General features: G+C 37.9%; 1 protein-coding gene across 9 annotated transcripts in view; it reads left to right on the forward strand.

Moving 5' to 3' along the window:
- Nucleotides 1–21,041, forward strand: part of MIA2 (MIA SH3 domain ER export factor 2) — a 42,413-nt gene extending 21,372 nt beyond the window's left edge. For 7 of the 9 annotated variants that reach the window (XM_037395204.1, XM_037395202.1, XM_037395208.1 and 4 more), the window contains 14 exons: nucleotides 1,528–1,574; nucleotides 2,078–2,168; nucleotides 3,388–3,526; nucleotides 5,454–5,555; nucleotides 6,890–6,950; nucleotides 7,285–7,320; nucleotides 8,237–8,304; nucleotides 8,988–9,070; nucleotides 9,432–9,563; nucleotides 11,358–11,510; nucleotides 12,845–12,976; nucleotides 14,449–14,525; nucleotides 15,464–15,683; nucleotides 16,521–17,750. In XM_037395204.1, coding sequence (XP_037251101.1) covers nucleotides 1,528–1,574; nucleotides 2,078–2,168; nucleotides 3,388–3,526; nucleotides 5,454–5,555; nucleotides 6,890–6,950; nucleotides 7,285–7,320; nucleotides 8,237–8,304; nucleotides 8,988–9,070; nucleotides 9,432–9,563; nucleotides 11,358–11,510; nucleotides 12,845–12,976; nucleotides 14,449–14,525; nucleotides 15,464–15,683; nucleotides 16,521–16,672 — 1,493 coding nt within the window. In that variant the 3' untranslated portion in view covers nucleotides 16,673–17,750. Of the gene's footprint in view, nucleotides 1–1,527; nucleotides 1,575–2,077; nucleotides 2,169–3,387; nucleotides 3,527–5,453; nucleotides 5,556–6,889; nucleotides 6,951–7,284; nucleotides 7,321–8,236; nucleotides 8,305–8,987; nucleotides 9,071–9,431; nucleotides 9,564–11,357; nucleotides 11,511–12,844; nucleotides 12,977–14,448; nucleotides 14,526–15,463; nucleotides 15,684–16,520; nucleotides 17,751–18,616 lie in introns of those variants that run through there. The other 2 variants (XM_037395203.1, XM_037395205.1) reach the window with 2 other exon arrangements.
- Nucleotides 21,042–21,592: the final 551 nt, after the last annotated feature.

Raw genomic sequence — 21,592 nt, forward strand, 5'->3', positions numbered from 1 at the left:
AGAAATACAGAACCAACAAACTTCCAGGAACGTTGAAAGATAAGCTTTGTAGAAGTTGGATTTTCAAAAATCACCCTATGTTACTCATGTTGCACAGTTAACTGATGTGTGGACACCTCTGGAACAACAACGTATGCTACTATTTAGCAGAGTGTGGATATAGCTAAAACATACGTGCCTATTATCACAGAGGGAGGTAAAAACTCAGTGCTCGGTCCCTTGCAAAATGACTTTAGCCTATGTTAGCATTAAGCAGTGATTCTCAAACATTTTTAGGTGGAAACCTTGTTTCACTTTTTCTTGACACTCCTCCCAGCAGTAGAACTGTGGGTCCTTAGAGCCTAATTTCTGCTTCCTTGTCCTTATACAGGTGTTACTTGTAGCATGCGGCTACAAGGATGAGTGTAGGTGTGGGTCCTCTCAAAACAGCAGCACAGGAGAGCCTTTCTTCCTCCTTATTGTTACTTCAGCTTCTTTTTATACTGGTGCTGATTATACCATAGAGCACATCCCAGTAAATCTTGCAGTGTGTATTCAGCATCTCATTTTTAACATGAACATTCTGATATTCTGAGTCTGATTGATTGGCAAACAAAGCACTAGAATACAGGAATTTCCCCCCCTGCCCCCTGTTTTGCCAATAGACAGGGTCAGCACAAAGGACACAAACACCTACTTAAAGTGAGTTTATCTTTACTTACGTTTAAAGCAATAGAATAGTAAGTGAAATAAATAGCAAATGAAATAATACAGCAAGAATTAAACAAGACAAGGTAATACACCTAGTCACTCCTACATCTCACAGACTATAGCAGTAAAGAAAGATCCATCGCTAATTGCCCTAATACTTTGCCATCATCCAGATCCACAGTTGCTGGGGAGCCCCGGTTACAGCGAGGATCTGGAGAATCTTTCCCAGCAATTGGGAGGTCCTACGCAGTGCATCCACTCGTAGGTGAGGTGTCCAAGGTCGCTGTAAGAGGCTCCAGCTTTTATACCACTGAATAAACAAGCTTACCTAATTTCAAATGTGGGAACATCTGGTTTTGCTCTCCTCTTAGATCTCATTGAAGCCTGGCCAGGGCTCAGGGAGGAACCAAGGGAGTTTTCCTTATCTACTTGATTTTAACCACCGGTTTGCGGACAAGGCCATATATCTCATTTCATAATCTTGGCCGCTTGCCTTTAAGCAAGGAAGGATGTACTATATCTTCACTAATGGTTATATTCTATTTCAGCTGCATTTTTCACTAATGGTCATACATATTTCACTAATGATCATGCATATTCTGCTAATGATTGGATGCTAAATATATATATATAAAATGTTCAGTGGGCAGGTTCATCTAGAGGTCAGCTTTGGCTCGGGTCCTGTTGCTCAAGCCTCGGTACTTGTATGCCTGTCATGGTATGATGGGGATTGCTTTTTTGTAGAAACAAAAAAGGTAACAGTAGTAACCTCTGTCACAAACCTTTTTATGCTTTTTTTTTTTTTTTTTTGTGACATTATTCTATTCTGTCAATCAGATGATCAGCAAAAACGAACTATAAAGAAATTGATCTATGCTGCAAAGGTATGTGATTTTAAGAAACTTGTGGATGGAGGGGGAGGAAACTAGAGAGATTATATGCAATAGTAAGATTAATTATAGATTAATTAATATATTTATATTGTATTATAGGAGGGGGGGAAACTAGAGAGATTATATGCAATGGTAAGATTAATTATAGATTAATATATTTATATTGTATTATAATTTTATATTATAAATTTATATATTATACATAAATACATGTTTATATATAAATAATATATAATATAATGATAAACACAAATAATAAAAATATTCATAATATAGAAAATAATATAGTTGTTATTATTATAGTATAGTGATTTAATATTATGATATAATTTATATTATATTATTATATGTGATAAATATAAACTAATGAATATATAGGCATATAGATATTAGTATCACAGAGTTCAGGATCTTTTAATGTTTAGCTAGATATTTTTGCATGCAAACATTTCTGGTAATCTTAAAATGCTTATTTTTTTAAATTTTGATTATAGTTAAATGCTTGTTTAAAGACCCTGGAAACAGAAAGAGATCAAATGTATTCAAAACTGTCTGATGAAAATAAAGCTAAAGGAGAACTTACAGGTAAATAAATGTTGTTTTGCCTTTAAGATTAGTAAGATGCTGTTTTTATAAAATGATATAAAAGGCTGTATTACGTCCAGTAAAAACTGAATTAAGTTTACATTAATAGCTCTACTTGATTTTTAAAATGCCTGTTTAGGTTAAAGTTGCTTAGCTATTTGAAGTATTTGATTTTGGAGGCAAAGCACCATTTGCAAATTTTGTTATACTCTGCTGGAATATGGTATAACTTAACAGTTATAGAATCTGAAAACACATGGGCAAAGTGATGTTAATAAATATATAATACTGTCTTTATATATTCTGGACATGAATCAATAGTGTTTAAATTCTAGAAATATCTATTAAAAATGGTAGCTTAGTTGTAATGAGTCCAAAATACTACATTTAGAAAACTGAACCTGAAAGTGTCATGCTCTGGTTTTTTTCCTTTGTTGTGTAGGACATAGTGTATTAAACCTTATGAAGTGAAATCTGCTACTTGAATTCAAATTAAAGCCTGTAATTACAGGTAACAGCCAGCAGGGTAGCCATCACATTTGAATGTACTGTGCTTTGTTATTTGGGTGATGACATGCTCTGTAAAACTGTATTTTTCAGTTTTTGATAGTCCTTTAAAGTGACTCTTTCTGCTGCTGTGCTTTACAAGTAGATCGTAACTCTGTCCCATAAAGATATTCAAACTTATTGAAGTTTTCTGTGTTTCTTGGAGAGGCATAGGAATAGTAAATAAGAAAAGAAGTACGACTGATTTTAATTTGGAAAGATAAGGTAGTTTGACAAATCTGAGTTATCCCTTCAGGCTACTCAGCAAGTCCTCGTGTGGGTGAATCTGCAAGAGTGTATGATGGTACCAGCGTTACTACTTTAGTAGAATAATTACAATGATAAGAGCCCTAAATGAAAATCTATATTGTGAGTTACAAAACTGCATTGTTTTCAAAGAAGCTATACAATTTGGAGCAAAGGCTAGATACGTGCTCAGAGCTGCGCTTTGAGGCAGGTAGAGAGTATAGTTGTAGGTTTCCCATCAAAAGCAGCAGTACTGCTTCTCAATGTGTATACATTACTGAAATACATAAACATGTTATTGCTTATATTATAAAATCAACATAGGATCAAAGGTTTTTACAGACTTCTTTATATACCAAAATACTGCAAATATTTTAGTTTTGTAAGTTGTGCCTTATCCCCATATAATTATCTCTGAATTTGACAGAACGTATAGAAAAACTTCAAAGTCAACAAGCTTCCTTGCAGTCTGAAAATGAACATTTTGAAAGTGAAGTTCAAAAGCTTCAGCAGAAACTTAAAGTAATGACTGAGCTTTATCAAGAAAATGAAATGAAACTACACAGGTGCTGGTTCCTCTTTTTATATTCAATGCTTACTGTTTGATTTGGGGGGGCTGAAAATTTTAATACTGCTTTCCAGAGTTTTCCGAATTGTGAAGACTGTTATGTTACACCTTCATGTACAGTAGTGATCACAGTAATTTTATAGAAATTGTTTCCGTGAAAGTAGTGGTATATTATTTTAGGACTTTTCCACAAGCAAGTACAGAAAGATAAGCAAAAAAAAAATATTTTTAATCTATGAAATAAGGTGGGTAAAGTTGGAAAACTTGATTATATATTTTCTTCTGTTAAATTAAGATATGATATAATACAGCTATCAAAATTGCTGAAAGATGGATGATCATTAGCTACTTTAACTGTGAGGTATATTTTATACAGTTGAGAGCTAGTAATGTCAGCAGAGGAGTGATGCTATATATAAAACTAAGCTTGGAGTTAAAACATAGGCAAGCTTCCTGTTACCAGCAGGCAACACAGAACCCCTGTGAATCAGGTTTTCCTCACCAATAAAGGCAGAGTATGAAGGCTGAACTGTTTGTCTCACAGTCAGGATGATAATAAGGATTATGATTTACTGATTGAAATCAGAAATAAGTTAAGGACTAGAAATAATGTTGATTGGAATAGGATGGGGCACGTAGTAATCTTCAGAAGTATGTGTGTGGACAGGGCAGGAAGGGAGCAGGGGGCGTAATTTTAGGGTGTGGTGGTAAAATGGCAGTTTTACTACCCAGAAATTATTTCAAGGAGTAGACATAATCTTGAAGGAAGCAAGAGGAGCAGCACAGGTCTTGATCCTGTACTGAGCAATATGCAGGACCTTTTTAAAGTATGTGAAGTATTGAAATACAATAGTTATTTCAATAATCTGCTTTGTAGCACATAGATGTGTATTTGTGTAGATACTTGGCATCTTTGTAGATGCAACAAAATGTAGAAATCTACTATTAACGTTTAATTTAAAAAAAATCCTGGGGTGGGGTAGTGGGAAGGAACATATTAGAAAGAAGCTATGATGGGCAGTCGAAAGGAAAAAATATTTGCAGACTGTGTAGGTGATATTCAAAAATACCACACTGAAGCTCAGCAAATGTATGCTGTTTATCAAAGATTTTAGAAAAGCCAAAAAGAAGTGGGGAGAAGCTGGCATGATGAGATAGCAGAATAAGAAAGGCTATTAGTATTAACAAGGTATCTTATAAAAAGCTGGATGTGTTCATACAACAGAAACAGAAAAGTGGGAAGTGAAGACTGAGTAGAAAAGAAGTATAAATCATGTTCAAAAGATCCATGATTTAGGTGGCTTGATTGTTAAGGACTGCTGTTCACAGGAAAATGATGAGTTTATCCATTCGTGGCTATATGCAGCAGTAGTATCCACGTGTGTTCTGCACCACCTTGTGCATAATCTGTGGTCTGGTATGTGGGTGTTCTCTTCCATAGTCCCTGATACGGCGTAAAAAAAGAGGGACCTGGAAATAATTTTTTTAATAACTTTTTTTAATAGCTAATAACAACTTCTTTCTTCTACAGAAAATTATTTTAAAATGTAAAAAAGTACCAGAACAAATCACTGAAAATTAGTGCAGTTTGGTTTTTAGTTTCTGATTTGATTTGTGGCTGCATTTTTTTGCCACTTTCCCAATAGAAATATGCTTTGGGAATACGGATTGTCTTCCCAGGTTCTTTTTAGAAGTAGTGGTAATCTAATTGATTCATACAGAACAGTTAATGAACTGAATAAACTAACATGAATACAAACTAGTGCTATTTATGCCACTTCATATGTTGCCTGTAAAACACTTTATCTGGGTACATATCATGTATTCATCACACTTGAATAATTGGAGAAGTTTTTCTTGACAGACCAACTACAAAATTGTTGACTTGAAACAGAATTAATCATAGTTTTGGGGTTTTCTTAAAGGAAGCTGACAGTAGAAGAGAGAGAACGCCTACAGAAAGAAGAAAAGCTTTCTAAAGTAGATGAAAAAATTAATCATGCTGCTGAAGAACTAAACAGCTACAGGTAATTACAGATTTCAGTTGCTGTAATCACTTGTTCCAAAGTGAACAAAAGGCAATAGAGAACTAATATAAACACCAGCATAAGTTAATGTATTTTCTTCTAGTTTCTTTGTTGGAGGTGTGTGTGTGTTGTGTGTGTTACATGCTAGTTTGTGTGTAATAATACATACTAAGGGAGGTTTTGCTTTGTTAAGAAGTCCAGCTATCAAAGACCACTAGCAACCTTTCTTCCATTAGAATGTTAATCATATTGACATGTTAGCTTTAATGGAGTGGTAGAATTGGGTCTCTAATTTAATTCCCTTTACTGAACAGAGATAAAAATACAAAGTTAAGTGAATGCTGTGAAATAAATGCAATGTTCAGTTTTCCTATAGATCCTAACATTTATATGGTGTAGTTACAGTATTCTATATCTGTATCTCTAAGCTTCTCGAATAGTACTGTTGTTTAGAAATTCTTTACTAGACTATTATGATGTGGGAATATTTTCTCTAGTTGTTTAACTGCTTTGCTCTGTTTTGTGTTACACCGTGTACCTCTGGTTTGTTTCTGTGGTTTCTCAAAACTATGGCACAGTTCTTCAGTCTGCAGTGTATATTCCCCATCTTCCTTCAGTGTTTATGGGAACGTTGACTATAACTGAACGATACTGATCAACAGTGCTTCCTGAAGAGTTAATTAGATTCGTTCTTGTAGACTTTTGTCAGTATTCATACAGGAAGCCAGAATTCACCCTTCCTGATTTACTTGGAATGCAAACTTTGTAGACTTCTTAATTTTAGAGACTATGAATATTGCAAATGGAGTATCACCGAATAGTGCATGTGTCTTTGACCCACCTGCTGAGAGAGCGTAGAACCAAGAGAGGCTGTGCAAGGGCAGCTGTCAGCAAAAGTGGCATCGTGCTTTCTGTGGTCTTGAAATAACTTTAGTAGAAATGACTGTCCTTCAGGACTGACTGTGGTAGCCTGTGACAGTGTGATGCTCCAGCTACGCTGGCGCGTTTGCAGAGCTGGGTGAGGCTGGCTGTCAGGGCATATGTGGAGGGGTATCCTTCATGCTGGAAACTTGCCGCAGACCATCGAAAAGTTGGGGAGATGTTGGGCTTTTTGGTTCTGTTCTTTTGTTTATGTTCCTGTTTGTACTATAGAGCCTAGAATTTCCACTGATACTATGTTTTGTCTTGCATAGGCCTAAGTGGCCATACTGTCTTTTGGATATATATAAAAAAAAATCTTAATTAGACCTTTTGTTTACCATAGTATTTACTCTATTTAAAATTACTTTCCTCTGCATCTTATTACAATGTCATAAATCCTAATTTTGTCACAGACAGCGAGCAAAAGATCTTGAAGAAGAGCTAGAAAGAACCATTCGTTCATACCAGAATCAGGTATGTGCTTTGTGTTACCTGCGCCAAGTAGGAGGGATGTTAATGCAACTGAAATACCGCTTTCAGCTAGGTTGTGGTACTGCATTTGGCTTGATTTTGTTGGGTAGTTTTTTTGTTGTCATGTGTGTGTCCCCCACTTTAATGCCATCTAGTTTTGACTGACACAATTTCATAGCAGAGATCACCAGATAACTTTACTAAAAAGTTTAAATTTAAGCTTAGATGTCTCATTATAAATCACCCCCACACAAGAAATCTACAAATAAGAACATATACTCAATACTAAATTTTCTTTTCTAGATGAATAATGATCAAATGAATCTCTTTTTCACAGATTACTTCACATGAGAAGAAAGCTCATGATAATTGGGTAAGTTCCAAATATTGAATTTTCTGAACTCTGTGCATCTTTTCCATGATTTGAATAGCTTTTTTATCACTTTTTATTAAAAACAGATAATCAAAATTAACCTGTCACCTTTAAACATATAGATTTCTTGCAGAAATACACAAAAGCATGTAAAAAATACTTCTGTCATGTAGAGCAGTTAGAATAATTAAGCTGGATATCTATTAGCACAGTAGACTGATATTACACTGTTATTTGCTATAGCAATAAATCTGCTGGAATAACATGTTACCATTTAACAAGTGCGTGACATTTTGCTAATAATATAAGCTTTTGGCCTCGTTTCAATGCCATTGTAATATTTTCCCTGGATGTACTTCACTGCTTTTATCTACTAATAGAAGACATTATGCCCTGTGGGAACAGTGTGTTCCGTTGACAGCTTCCTAAGAAGGCTGCTGCAAAATCCATTTTTACCTTTTTTTTTCTCCAAACAGGGAACTTTAATATATTTCCTGACTAATACATTCTTCAGTTCCGGTGCTGAGGCACTTAGTGGTCATAATTTTACAGTTTTTAACTATAGGATTTTAGAATAAAATTTTCTTATATAAAATTTGAGACTTAAGTCTTGTGTGTATTGTGTAGATATTTAAAAGCAGCTATAGCCAAATAATTTAATTTCTGCAGTTTTAAGGACCTGCAGGAAAGCCCTATCATTCCTCAAAAATTTGCGTAGTGGAACTGCTAATGTTATTTGGTCATGTATGTGAGGCTTTGTTTCATATGCTTTATACATGAGTCGTATCTTACAAAAACACAGTCCACACACTTCGGATAGAAAATAATGTCTTGGATCTAGGACCTGTCATATTTATGAAACATTTAATTAGTAAACTGCAATATCTAAGCATCTGATTTTTGTCCCTTCCCAAAGCTGACAGCCCGAGCCGCTGAAAGACACCTCAGTGATATAAAAAAAGAAAATTCACATAACAGACAAAAGTAAGTGCAGTCCGGATCTAATTCTGAATAAATGCAATTTGTCATGCATGTGTGTTTTGGATTTATGCAAGCTGTTGTTTTCTAGACCCATGTTAATGAGCTGTGGCCCATTGGAGATCTGAAAGAAAGTAATTTGAATGTTCCTGAAATATTTCAATATTTCACATAGTTCTTAAGTTCTTACTTTCTTGCGTGATATCATTACAGGAAGCAAGCAGAATGTAGTACTAGAACTCAAAGGTTTTTTGGGGGGGTGTTATTTATTGTTTGTTTTAAATAAGTATGTATCAAGCAGATATCATGGTTACCTAATGATTTTACAGCTTATCTCAGAAATTAATACTGAGCTAATAGCTCCAGGTAGTAGTGGTGGAGAGGAACCTTTAGGTGTGAGGTTAACTAATACTTGGAATGCCATTTAGAGTACTCATGAGAGTAATGTCATACTAGAAATTGTGATATCTAATATGCCAATTCAGTTTGCAGTTAAAATAGAGCACCATAGAGAAATGCTTTCAGGAATTATTAAGCTCAGAGTTGTGTGACATCCTTGTCTTTATTTAGGGGATAAAATACTTTGCTTCATTAATCCTTTAAGTAGAAAGCCTAGCAGTAAATGGTGCAGTCCAGTAAAACTTTCGCATTTCTTGATTATTTACTACTTTTTTGTTGTTTATTTGCAGATTAACTGAAGCAGAATTTAAACTTGACCTTTTAGAAAAAGATCCTTATGGTCTTGATGTTCCAGTTAGGCCATTTGGCAGAGGTACAGTATTGAATTGTAAAATAGAGCCTAATTGTTTTGGTTTATGGTTTTGTTTTCCAAGACCACACATATGTAATTGTTTGAAAACTATTTTGGCCATGTGTATGTACAAATAACAATCATTTTAAAAAATAATTGGGTCATAAGTGACTCTAGGTCATGTCGAGTATTTTGTTGAAACAAAAAGCATTTGTAGTGTCGATGAGAGTAGGCTGGGAATGTGATACACATGGTAATTAGACCACAATTTTCATTTTACTTACATAATTTAGTTTTAAACTTCACCTGAGAAGTTAATTACTTCATACAGTTTGCTAAACTATATATTGTGAACTTGAGTATCTTGTTTTAACTGTTCCAGAGCATTCCCCATATGGACCCTCACCAATGGGCCGGCCTTCATCTGAAACAAGAGCTTTTCTTTCCCCTCCAACTTTATTGGAGGGTCCTTTAAGGCTTTCACCTATGCTTCCAGGTGGAGGAGGAGGAAGAGGTACAATTCTTGAACTTGAAAAGTATCTATTCTGGATTTCTCTCTCCTCTACTCTAAAGCTGTCACACCTTTTCCTCTTGTTGGTGACAAAATATTAAAACAACCAATTCAATATAAACAGTTAATTGGACAAACTCTTCCTGTTTTTCAGCTTGCTTCTAAAGCTGTCTGATGTGTAAAAGTAGAATGGAAAACTTAGTCGTTACTGGTAGGTTGGTCAGTGGATTCACTTTAGAAGCATAGACTGAGAAAAGTGAAAAGCCAAACTTAATCAGTCTTGTTTTATTTCTTGGACAAGTGGCGTTCTGCTGAAATAAACATGATTTTTAAAGTAAATAAGAGTCAGATTTTTGAAGAAAGAATACTGCCCCTTCTGTCTCATTGGTCTACAGTCAGTGAGAGAAGGAGAGAGTACCTGTGTTGTCAAAAATGTGAGACAGTTTTGCTGGGGGTTATGACACTAGAAAGCTACCAATTCAGTAAATTATTTTCCTCCCTTTGTTCTAAATTAGAGGCAGTCATCATACACAGAGACAGTTTCTTCCTTAGTGATAAAAGGGACCAGAAAGGTTGTATGTGTAAGGAGTTAAATTCAAGAGACTGAGTAGTAGGTGAAAGTAAGCCATGGTGTTGTGGGTTGTAAGGGAAGAAAAATACTGTTCCTTCATATTTTTGATGTTGACAGACATAGTGTAGATAAATGCTAGAGTGAAGTTCAGCATCTGTTACAGGTTATGAAGAAGCTACTATTTAATTTACTACTACTGTTACACCTGTTGAAACCTGTACTTACTTAATGGGAAATACATCTAAATGTCTGTTCTGTAAGGGTTTCACTAATCAACATTGATTTTTTTTCAAAGACCAGCATGAACTATTTATTTACTCTAATTCTTTGTAAAAAAGCATATCCAGCTGCATATGAAAATGGATTCTTTTTCTATGTCAGAAAAGCTTGAGTTCAAATGTGTTCAACTGTAGCTAAATCAAGCAAAATGGTACTTGCCAATTTATTTGTATAGAGACAGTAAGTAATGAAACTGAGCTGTCCAATGTATTTCTAAATTGTAGCTCAGCTGTTGCTGGTGAGGAAGAGTAAAATTAGATTTCAGGATGCAGTACTAGCAAGGAAGGAGGCTATGCAAAGGCATAACTACCGCAACAAGGGAGCACTGATGTAATTTGGGCAGATTAAACAAATTACGTGTTTAAATAATGTCAGCTACAGAGCAATTACAGTGATCATTATAGTGGTCATCTCACTTTAGACAAGACGTGAAGTGGATTCAAATTTTAGGTTGAATTTTAGGATAGAGAATTGGAGAATGATACCAGGATTCAGTATTTCTGTAATTTTTCAGACCAAATCTATTTTAAAGGAAGCTTGCAACCTAAAATCACTCGTTGTTACAGTTTCTCTTGCACTTGGTTATGTGTGTATTGTTATGTCTTTCTTTTTTTTTTTAAAAAAAAGATTTATCATGAGGGCGGTAGTTTCTCTGATTCGAATGAACTAAAACACTTAAAACTTCTACAGAAAATAAAATTGTGGGTAGTCTAGATTGCACTCTTCTTGAGCTGATTTGTTTTTCATTCCAAACCTTTTAAACGCTTCCAGTAAACGTAACTGGTCATCAGCAAACAGCTGGAGAGTCCTGTGGAGCCACGCGCCTCTTGTATCTTGACTGTGTTGGCATTCCATGATTTATTTTACTATTTTCAGACTTAATGAAGAAAGCCATAACAGAGGATTTAAAATACCTGAGTAAGCAGCTATCTTATTTTTTCGATTAGGATCCAGAGGACAAACTGCAATGTATGAAGCTGGTAACGAAAGAGGAGACCTGAGTTCTGATAGATTAACTGATCCCCACAGACCACCATCAGATACTGGATCCCTGTCTCCTCCTTGGGACAGAGAACGCAGGATAATTCTGCCTCCACCAGGTATAAAAATCTGCTTAGCTACTGTATCTGTGGAAAAATAGAGGTCCTGACTTGCAGCGTATGTATTTGAAGTATTTTTTGCTTAAAAATTTGAAATGGAACTTGGAACTGCACTGGAAAGGTGTTTTTTTTTAATAGCAGGGGGTTTTCCATCTTGAATGGTGTGGTTCACTTGCACTTCTACGCTGTCTTTTAAATATACATTGGTTCTAGCAGTGTACAATCAACTGTTCGGTTTTATCATCTTACTGGGTGTTGTTTTAGTGCATCAAAAGACCTGTCTGGGTTGGATAATTAATAAGAGATCTGAGAAAGTAGAAAGTTTTAATGGTACATTAGCCTTAAATAAAGGAATAAATAAAAGCTAGCTAATGTTGAAAAATACGGTTTTAAAAAAACCTCATATTAATAGTACAGGAGTACCATGGTACAGTCATCCTGTTTGGCGTGTATTTTCATGTTGCTGCTGCCTCTTTGATAACAACAACAAAATCAGTCTTCAGCTAAACATCTGTGTTGCATGTTATCACTCAAGGAAAACAGAGATTAATCAAAGAGGATACTACTGATACTTCTCAAGTAAACAATGCAAGGGGACGGATAACCTTCCAAAATGCAATTAAGTTAAAAAAAGTATTAAAAAATTAAAAAGTAAAAAGGTTAAAGTACCTCAGTTATTAAATGCAGCAGGCAATATTGTATTTGCTACACATCTGTGTGAAAGCCCTATTACAAAACTCAAAGTCTGCTCAGGATGCAGTTTCTCATTTGCCAGAATTGATCTATTAACAGGATATTGCAGAGGGGTAATCTTGTTTCCTTGACCCGAGCTGTGTTCTTACCCCCTCTTTGCACTTGGATCTCACTGATACAGCTTGTCTTGTAGCTGTGTGACTGATTGCCGTGTCTGATGCAAGGAAGTTGGTGGAAACAGCGCTATGAAATGTAACAGAGAACAGCACTCTTATCTAAGAATGGCTTAAAATGTATACTACTTTATTTTGCCTTTGACCTTTCTTGCTGTGCCAAACCTTTGTTTCAAGGCCTCACTGTTTATAATTTAGGCAATCATAACTTTCATAATTCTACTGTATGTTCAACCAAAGATCAATGAGCTTTCTTTTTTTGCAGCTCCTTAGAAACATAAGCAATAGTACATACCTGGTGGGGTTCTTGTGTTTGGTGTTTTGTAAGATTTATTTGCTCACCTTGTGATACTCACTTTGGGTATTTACAAGAGCATAAGATAACCAGAGAATTTTGTTGGTCTAAAATTGTATGGAATGGGGAGAATAAATCTTCGCTGACCTGTTCTACAATTTCTTCCATCTTAGGTGAGCCTTACCCTGATCCAGTTCTTCCTCCTCGAAGACAAGAAAGATTTTTCCCTAATCCTCCAAATACTGGAAGACTTTCTGGACCAGCAGAACTCCGAACTTACAATGTGCAGTCTTTTGATAAAACAGGTGGGAATTGCTTCCCTGATGCTATCAGATGGAGAATCTTGGTGTAAGTTGACTATGCCTAGTAAGCGGTGGCGAGAGGACAACTTTGTAGCTACCACAGACCTGATGTTACATTGTGTAAAAAAAAAAAAAAAAACAAAAAAAAAAAACAAACATTTCAACACCTGCCAGCCTTGATGCAGTCCTGCCCTATTATCAGTAATAGCAGTCTCTTCTGTCAGGTGGATGGGATTCAGTGAATGGTAGTTACGAGGTGTTTTTCTTGTCCACTTTCACTGTCCTATATGCTAACCGTTCAGGATTAGCCTTGAGTCTATTTTGGGCTCACCACAGCATTGAAATACCACAAACTCTTACTTGCATTTCCATGTTACGTTTTGGTGAAGTTGGAAAGAGTCAGAGTCAATAAGACTGAAAGAATAACAGCAAAAAACCAGTCATTTCAATAAAGGCAAAGCCTGCTTGAAATGACAAGTAACAGATTTTTGGAAAAGACCTGTCATTGGTTCATTGAGAGAAGAGCTTTGTTTGCCTCAGAGAAGAAATACAACGTGCAGATGAAAAATCACTTGTCAGAAGTATTGTTTCAGTCTGGTGCATTATAGTGTTATTGTCTTTATTCAGACAGAAGTGTGAGAAAGCAGCATTCTTCAAATCTGAGGTTTGGGGTTTTATGGGTTTTTGTTTTGTTGGCTTTTTTGTGGTTTTGTCTTCTTTTTTTTTATGAAAGGAGTACATTTAGTGTATAAATATAGTATATTTTATATCCCGTCAGATTCTCCTCTGACAATTCCCTTTAATGATTTTCTCTGGTTGTTACTGAAAATACTTGTTGGAAGTATAAAGGTAAAAAACAAGTAAAAGTTCCTATTTATCTCTTAATTTATAAAGTGAGTACAGCAAATATGAGGATACTTATTTCTGAATGCTTATCCAGAGCTGATGTAGTTCTGAAAGTCTCCTTGATGTTTAGCAACTAAGGAATCAGATTTTGTCAAATTTGGAATAGGATTGCTGCCAAGCTTTATGCCAAGAGCATACCGTAGTGCAGTTGTTCCCAGTGAGGGACTTAACCAAGAAAGTGGTAGCAGGAGGGAGGGGAAAAATGGAACTGCTATAGCAATGTTAAGATGTATCACTAGGAAAATGCACTTGTAACTTCTAAAACACCCAATAATACTAGAATGGAAGAAAAAGCCTGATTTAGGTACAAGAAACTTTGGTAAAAGCTGCAACCTTGTAATTCACATGTGACCTGTAGAGAAATTGGAGAAAATACTGGGGTGTAGCTCTATGTTCCTCAGTTGTCTTTCCGTCTGCCTGCAGAACAGTTGCTTGGTATAGCAGTACTTTTTTTGGTGTTGGTTTTTTTTTTTCCGTGTGTATATATCCTGATTTCAGAAATAATACTGAAATTGGTGGTGGAGAGGAGGAGGTCAGCACTGAATGACTTGTTTAACTTTTGCATGCAGATGGACAAACATCTCCAGAAAATAGCCCACGAACAGAACCAAGTGGAAATGGGATGAGAGATCCTTCTAACCTTAGTGTAAGTAGCTAAACAAAGTTGATTGAAAGAAGCTTTAATTTTCTGCAAAATACTTAGGAAAATATGTCTCTAGTATGTTGGTCATGTTACGTTGTACTGTGCGGTCCAGATTATAGAATTGTATCCATACTTTGTCCTGGTTTCAGCTGTGATAGCGTTAATTTTCTTAGTAGCTGGTGCAGTGCTGTGCTTTGGATTTAGTACGAGAACAATGTTGATAACACACTGATGTTTTTAGTTGTTGCTAGGTCCTGTTTATATGAAGTCAAGGACTTTTCAGTGTCTCAGGCCGTGCCAGGGAGAGGGCTGGAGGGACAAAGAAGTGGGGAAGGGGACACAGCCAGGACAGTTGACCTCAACTAGCCAAAGGGGTATTCCATGCTATATAAGCTGGAGGGAGGGGGTTGGCCCAGGCCTGACAATCACTGCTGTGGAACTGGCTGGGCGGTGAGTAATTGTTTTGTGCATCACTTATTTTTTCCTATTGGATTTTATTCCTCTCTCCATCTTAATATAATTATTGTTGTTATGGATTGAGACAGGAGCAATTTAATATAAGTTTTACCTTTTTCCCAGATTCTCCTCCCCATCCTGCTGGTGGAAGGGAGTGAGTGGCTGCACGGTACTTAGTTGCCAGCTGGGGCTAAACCACAATGACTTTTATCACAGCACTTCCTGTCCTGTGAATGAATTTTGATGTATGACTAATATAATCCCTGAGGAAAACTAGTTATAACCCAAAAGATGAAACTGTGGTCAAGCTGATGGTCAGTGCCTATAGCCAGCCTTTCTCAGGATCAGGCCATAGCTTAGCAGAGTTGGAACTAGGTGTTAGCTAGTGTGGCAGTCTGCTTCCAGGCGGGCCTGATAAAGATGGAGACGTTCCCTCTCCTTATCCCTTTCCCTCAGCTGACTTCCCTGTTTTCGTTGTGTTGCAGAACTCGCTACCTGATCAGTCGCTGGCCTCTGAAAGTGAAGCCGGTTCAGGCTTTGCTCCTCCCCCTTTCCCTCCAGTCAGACCTCCGCTACCTGTGGATCCTAGAGCACCTTTCATGAGACGAGGACCTCCTTTTCCTCCCCCTCCTCCTGCTGGCATGTACGGACCACATGAATGTTTTCCAGTACGAGACTTTGGGCTTCCGCGCCCTTCACCACCAAGTACGTAGCTTTTACCAGCCTTTAGTTCAAGCTGATGCACCTGAGTGCCTTGTGCTGGCAGTGAGTTACCACACCGGGTAACATCTTTATTTGCACATACTGTTTCTCAATTAAACTTTTAGTGGTGGAGTTGGCAGTGCTAGGTTAACGGTTGGAGTCGGTGATCTTAAAGGTCTCTTCCAACCTAAACAACTCTGTGGTGCTGATTTAAGTCAATTGCGTTGTACATCATCTTTTTCACAGTTGCTGATGTTGATAATGTTTTTACAAATACTAGCTTTGGCTGGAAAGTATGCATACATGTACTGCTCAGCAGTTAAAGGGTTCTTTTTTTGGGGTAGGAAAGCAAGTAGATGCTTATCTTAATCCTTTTCCTCCTATAAGGTTGCATCATCTAGAAATCTTGAAGTTTCATCCTTTAGCTCTGAGGTGTGCGTGTCCACACAAAGGCATGCATTTGGGACATACCTTTTAGTTTTTCTTTAGAGTTTGCATTAGTGGAGCTAAGTACATATCAGACCAAAGGGCTTCTGCCTCCTGCTGTTCTCCGATTAATGTGTGAAGAGCTAAGCCATTTATCTTCCAAAATAGTTGTAAAGTATGATCACCTACGGACAGTGACTGGCTGCTGCCGTGAGCCTGTCGCAGGTGGCTACTGAGAGAGGTGATCCCAGTGTCTCTGTCTCTTTGGAGCGTGACACCTCACCTAGCTCAGCGGTGTGGCTTCTGTTTCCGTCGGCCATTGCTGAGCAGTAAGGCATGGGGGGGGGTAGGAGGAGCTGGCAGGCGTTTACTGTTGTGACTGCTATTAACGGGACTGCTCTGATCCTTTCACAGTAAGAAATCCATTTCCAATGAGATCGTATCCTCACTATCCCCCTCCACGACCTGGATTTTTGCCTCCGCCGCTTCCTCCTGAAAACAGAGTTGAGCCACCTCAGTCAAATCCATCAGCTGTAGAACAACCAGAACCGCAGCAAGAGACTTGACAGTCACTTGAGCAACGCGCTGACCCGTTTCTGTGCTCTCCTAATGGTATTTTTCCTTACATTAAGTAACCATTGTTACTTAGGTCTATATAAACTACTTTGCTCAAATTGAAGCTTAATAGAAAATTCTCAGGATAGTATTATGTAAATAGAGAATGAAATAACTATGAATATTGTGAATAAGTGACTTCCATTGTACAGTAGTCATTTTAAATTAAGTATTTCTAACTTGAGTAATCTCTTCAGAGGTGTACAAATTCAAATCATGTGAACCATATTTTAAAAGTCCAGCTGCTTTGTCCTTGTTTAGCTGTACAGGGACTCTCTGCATGCCAAAAGCGATATTTGCTGCTTTATGAATAGAATGTGAAAACAAATTGAAACAGTTAATAAAAGCAGTGTCCCTGTTGAAGTGGAGAGGAATTAATATTGTCCCCTACTACATCTGTATGCTGTTAATGACCTCATTAGTCTTTCAGCTGTCACAGCTTTACAAAGTGGCAGTTGTCTGACCACTACAGTGGGAGGGGAGAGGAGTGCAGACTTGCTGACTCATAGCTGCCAAGCTGAGGGTGGGGGCACCGTTCTAGCGAAGGTGTGTATGTGGGGGGTTGTGACATGGGAGGAAGGAGTTAGGCAAGGGTCTGGTGGTGCTGAAGCATCATCTAGCTCTGTCTGCAGCAAACGACTAGTCAGGATTTTTTACTGTCTCAACATGAATTCAGTTTATTAGCCTTCATATTTTAATATTTGGGAAGCTGGGTGGGACAAAAAACCCCAAAACACAGCTCCCCATTCCTTCAACTGTTACAGCCAGAGAGGACTTGGGATTTATCAACAAAATGGCCACATAGGATGGGGCAGAAGATTTCTGTATGCATTGTTATCCCAGCACCTAGTACTGCGTTAAAGCTGCAAGGCCAGGAAGAATTTTTCTTGTCTAGAACAAGTACACTTAGCAACAAAAGTGGTCTGTGGCAAACATTTACAAAACCCAAACGAACATATAAATTTAGACATGGTGTCCATGCATGTTTTGTAGTGATTGCTAAGCTTCACAAAAAAGCAGAATTTTTTTTTAAAAAGCAGCAAACTGCAGCATTAATAATTTTGTACCTGTAAGAGCACTTGGTGTGTTGTCTCATACCCCTGAGGTTACCAGTTGCTTCCTCCCTTGTGGCAACTGCCCTCACAGGAGGCCGGGCACAGGCATCCCATGCTGTGCTGGTCTGAACAAAGCCCAGCTCCGTTTTTACTGACTGCTGTACAATCTGGAGGCTTGCTAGAAGCTGTTGGCTGTTCCATCGGTTTAGCTTCGACTTGAAAACCATGTACTCAATGCAGTCAGCTGGTGAGGGACCCTCAGATAAAGGAGGAAATGCTTCTAGGCAAGCCACCACCCACAGTAGCAGCGGTGGGCAGTTCAGCCCCTGTTCCCCTTTTTTCTGCCCGAGTGCGCACAGGCACACACACACACACAAAACCCAGTTTCAGCCTTTAATATAAATGCAGCCACCACACCCCATAATTAGAAGTTACCAAAGAAACCTCCAGCCCTTTTTTTTGTAATTGCTTCTTGGGTCAAGTCTGCCAAGTGAGCTTTTTCTTTCGCAGCTCGGTACTCCTGCTCCTACCATTATTCCCATGTAGGCTTATGTCTCCTGCAGAACTCCCCCCTGGCTCTTCTTTATTCTGCTTTCTACCCCTACTTCAGTCCTTGAGGCATTCAGACAAGCCTTTGTACTTGAGCTTCGCAACAAGGCATGCTGACAACAGACACTTTAAAGCATCATCCATGTCAAACTGTTCTCCTATTTAGCTTAATTCAGCTGTTGCATCATTTTAAGCCAATTAGTTGTTTTCTCAAGCCTCCAAGTTTGCCTGGAAGACTTCAGCGGGATTCTAATAGGAATTACTTGGTCTTACCCTTGCCCTTGACACCAGCCCTAGGAATAACCAGAGCTGCCAACTATCAAGCTTGGACCTGTACATAGAACCAGGGGACAAGCAGAGAGTCCTTAGTTTGGGAACGCTGCCACCATGAGAACCCTTTCTCGTTTTTTCCAACTCGCCTTAAGGGTTGCAAAGTACTTACAAAGGTAACTATGTTTTCTGAACAAATACAGTATTTTCTCTGCGTGGGTTAAATATTTGTTCTAGCTTGTAATTAACTGTCTGCAAAAAAACAATTCTTCCTCCACCAAAACAATCTACGTCCGCAATGATATTGGAAGCTGCAGGCAAAACAAAAAATAGCTGGGCTAAGATAATGCAGGACAAGCACGGATTAGATCATCCCGCAGAGAGAATGGAATAAATTCAGACATTCCCCCCCACAAGTAATAGCCCAAATATTAATTTGCAGACAAGTAATTTGAGAACAAGCTCAGATTTATGCCATAGGAAGCAGGGTGTAGTAACCCCCTAAGATGCATTTAGGTATGTTTAACCGAGAAGGGTCACACAAGAGTGCACGCCGGGAAGCCCCTGCTCCCCTTCGAAAGCAAAAGCAATCCAGTTTTAACAATTGAGGGCTTGTGTTCCAAGTTCCTGCTGCTAAATCTAGAATGCAACAAGGCTAACCTGACATCACTGTCTCTTTAGGAAAAGCAAAGAGGAACAAAAAACCCCTTGGATTTTAAACCCCATTTGGGATTATGCAAGTTCCAAGTGACTTCACACAGTTTGCAAAGTCCCACCCCAAATGCCAGTGTACGTTCTGTGTTAGGGCCCTGTTAGTTCCCCAACATCTGATTTCAGATCGCTTCAGCTTGAATTCCTTCATCCTGGTATCACTAATTCAGATCATTGCTACAAATACAAACAACAAACCCACCTTATTTATTTCTAAGACAACAGAACAATCGGAGGTGTATTTCTCCAGCACTGCTCACGCCCTGCTGGACTGCCTATACTTGTAAAGTAAGAAAGATGCCAGCAATCTGTTGTAAGTGCACCTGGAACACAAGCCATACCAGTGACTATAGACTATATGCAAAAAAACAGCGCTGGAGCACTAACAACAGCCATCCATTGAATCAGCATATATATATATATATATATACATATACATACTGCCTACATTAAACATCGTGGCTGTAACTGCACTAAGCAAAGGGACCAAACATCCCCACCATAGTCAAGTGGCCTGTTTCTCCCGCTCCTCGTTCTCTCTTTCAAGACTAAGTTAATTAAAAACAAAGCAGAAAATAGGTCAAACTAAAAAGAGAACCACATTTATATAACAGAAAGGTAAACAAGTTACTTCCCAGCTGCATGAAGACAGTTAGCCATAGAAACACAGTAGTCCGCAGAGATAAAATTAACAACCTGCAACTCCGCTTAAAGCTCAGGGTGCAGCATTTGCTTCAGGAAGTCACACAGAAAAAAAAAACCAACCCAGAAACCTTAACCACATTATGACCAAATTTATGATCAGATGATGCTGAACAAACACCATCAGTTTTAACTGTCACGTAAACCTCCCTCCTGAGGCTGAGCCCTGAAAGGCACCAAGTCCCATTATTTCACTTTCCTGGAATATGAGAAGCTGTAACAGTATTTACCTTATCTTCATTACTAATTGTATTATTTATCTTATGCTTTATCGTAATCGCATCTCTTTAGTATGCTGGTAAATGATCTTGCTTACCAAATCGAGCCGATCTAGGAGACTGCTTGAACAAGCAGCAGCACAATTCTTACACCTGGTAGCGGTGTGGGCCATCACAAAGCGAAGTTCAGAAGCTCCAATTAAATCCGTGCTTGGCACGCACACGCTGAGCAGCCACTCCGACAATTCTCACAGCACAATCAGCCATTACAGGGCATGGCAGCGCCTCGACAGCTAAACAGACATTTGCAGTTTTCATTCGGAATACACAGCTACGTACTCTTGAGCATGGATAAAATGTCAAACCAAAGCATTGCAGGTATTCATAATCTATTTAATAGTGGGACACCAAAGAAGTACTACACATTGTTCTTGAGCACATTAGATTTTGATTTAAGCGATTGCAATGGATGCAGGAATTTCTCAAAAATAAGTCTATATTTTACAATCCAGTTTACTGTATCAGTCTAAGTCATATCACGATATACTGTTTGTTGGTATATCATGATACACCAGTTTGTGCTAACTGGTCTGACAGTCTGATCTTTAGCAAAGCATCCGTCCCCTTCTTCCACCCCCCAAGAAAATGTTGACAAAATTCAGCCAAATTAAAAAAAATTACCGTACGACTTATTTTAGACTCTTTTGTTGACCTACACACAATGGGAGCTACCAGTTACACACAGCTTATGAACGATGTTGCCTTTTAATTCTAAAAATCTTCATGCTGATACAATAAAATATTTTATACAGCGATCCATTTTTAATGCTTTATTCATCGATTAAAAGAATATACATTTAACATAAACCATACAACATCAGTCATCAAGTCAAACATTCAGCTGGTTTCCTTACATTTTCTGTCAGGAGTTTTTTTTTTTTTAATCTGATCACATTTATAAGATAAAATCTCACCACATCTGGCATATACACACACTGTGCCAGTGGATTCACTCTACTGATGTACATATAAAATCCGCATGGTATGTGCTCACTGGAGACAAAACAGCGCACACCTGTCAAAAGGTCATTTTAATATAAGATGGTAAAACCATTTGTAAAACACATATAAACTTTTTCCATAAATAGAATCATATCTGGACATCTGTTGCATAAATTGTGTTTTCCAAAGCTTACAATATAGCAGCCAGGTCTCAGCACTGCTGGGCACCCACGTTGGCCACTTACTTTATTATTGCAGACTGTCCTTTAAACATTAAATGCACAACATTCGTACCACTTAAAACTGGGGTCAGGTGGAAGTCTCACAGAGACCACGTCTGTACCGCGGTTGCCCTGAAACAGTT

The sequence above is a fragment of the Falco rusticolus genome, chromosome 7 (genome assembly GCF_015220075.1).
Source record: "Falco rusticolus isolate bFalRus1 chromosome 7, bFalRus1.pri, whole genome shotgun sequence".
NCBI classification, from domain to species: Eukaryota; Metazoa; Chordata; class Aves; order Falconiformes; family Falconidae; genus Falco; species Falco rusticolus.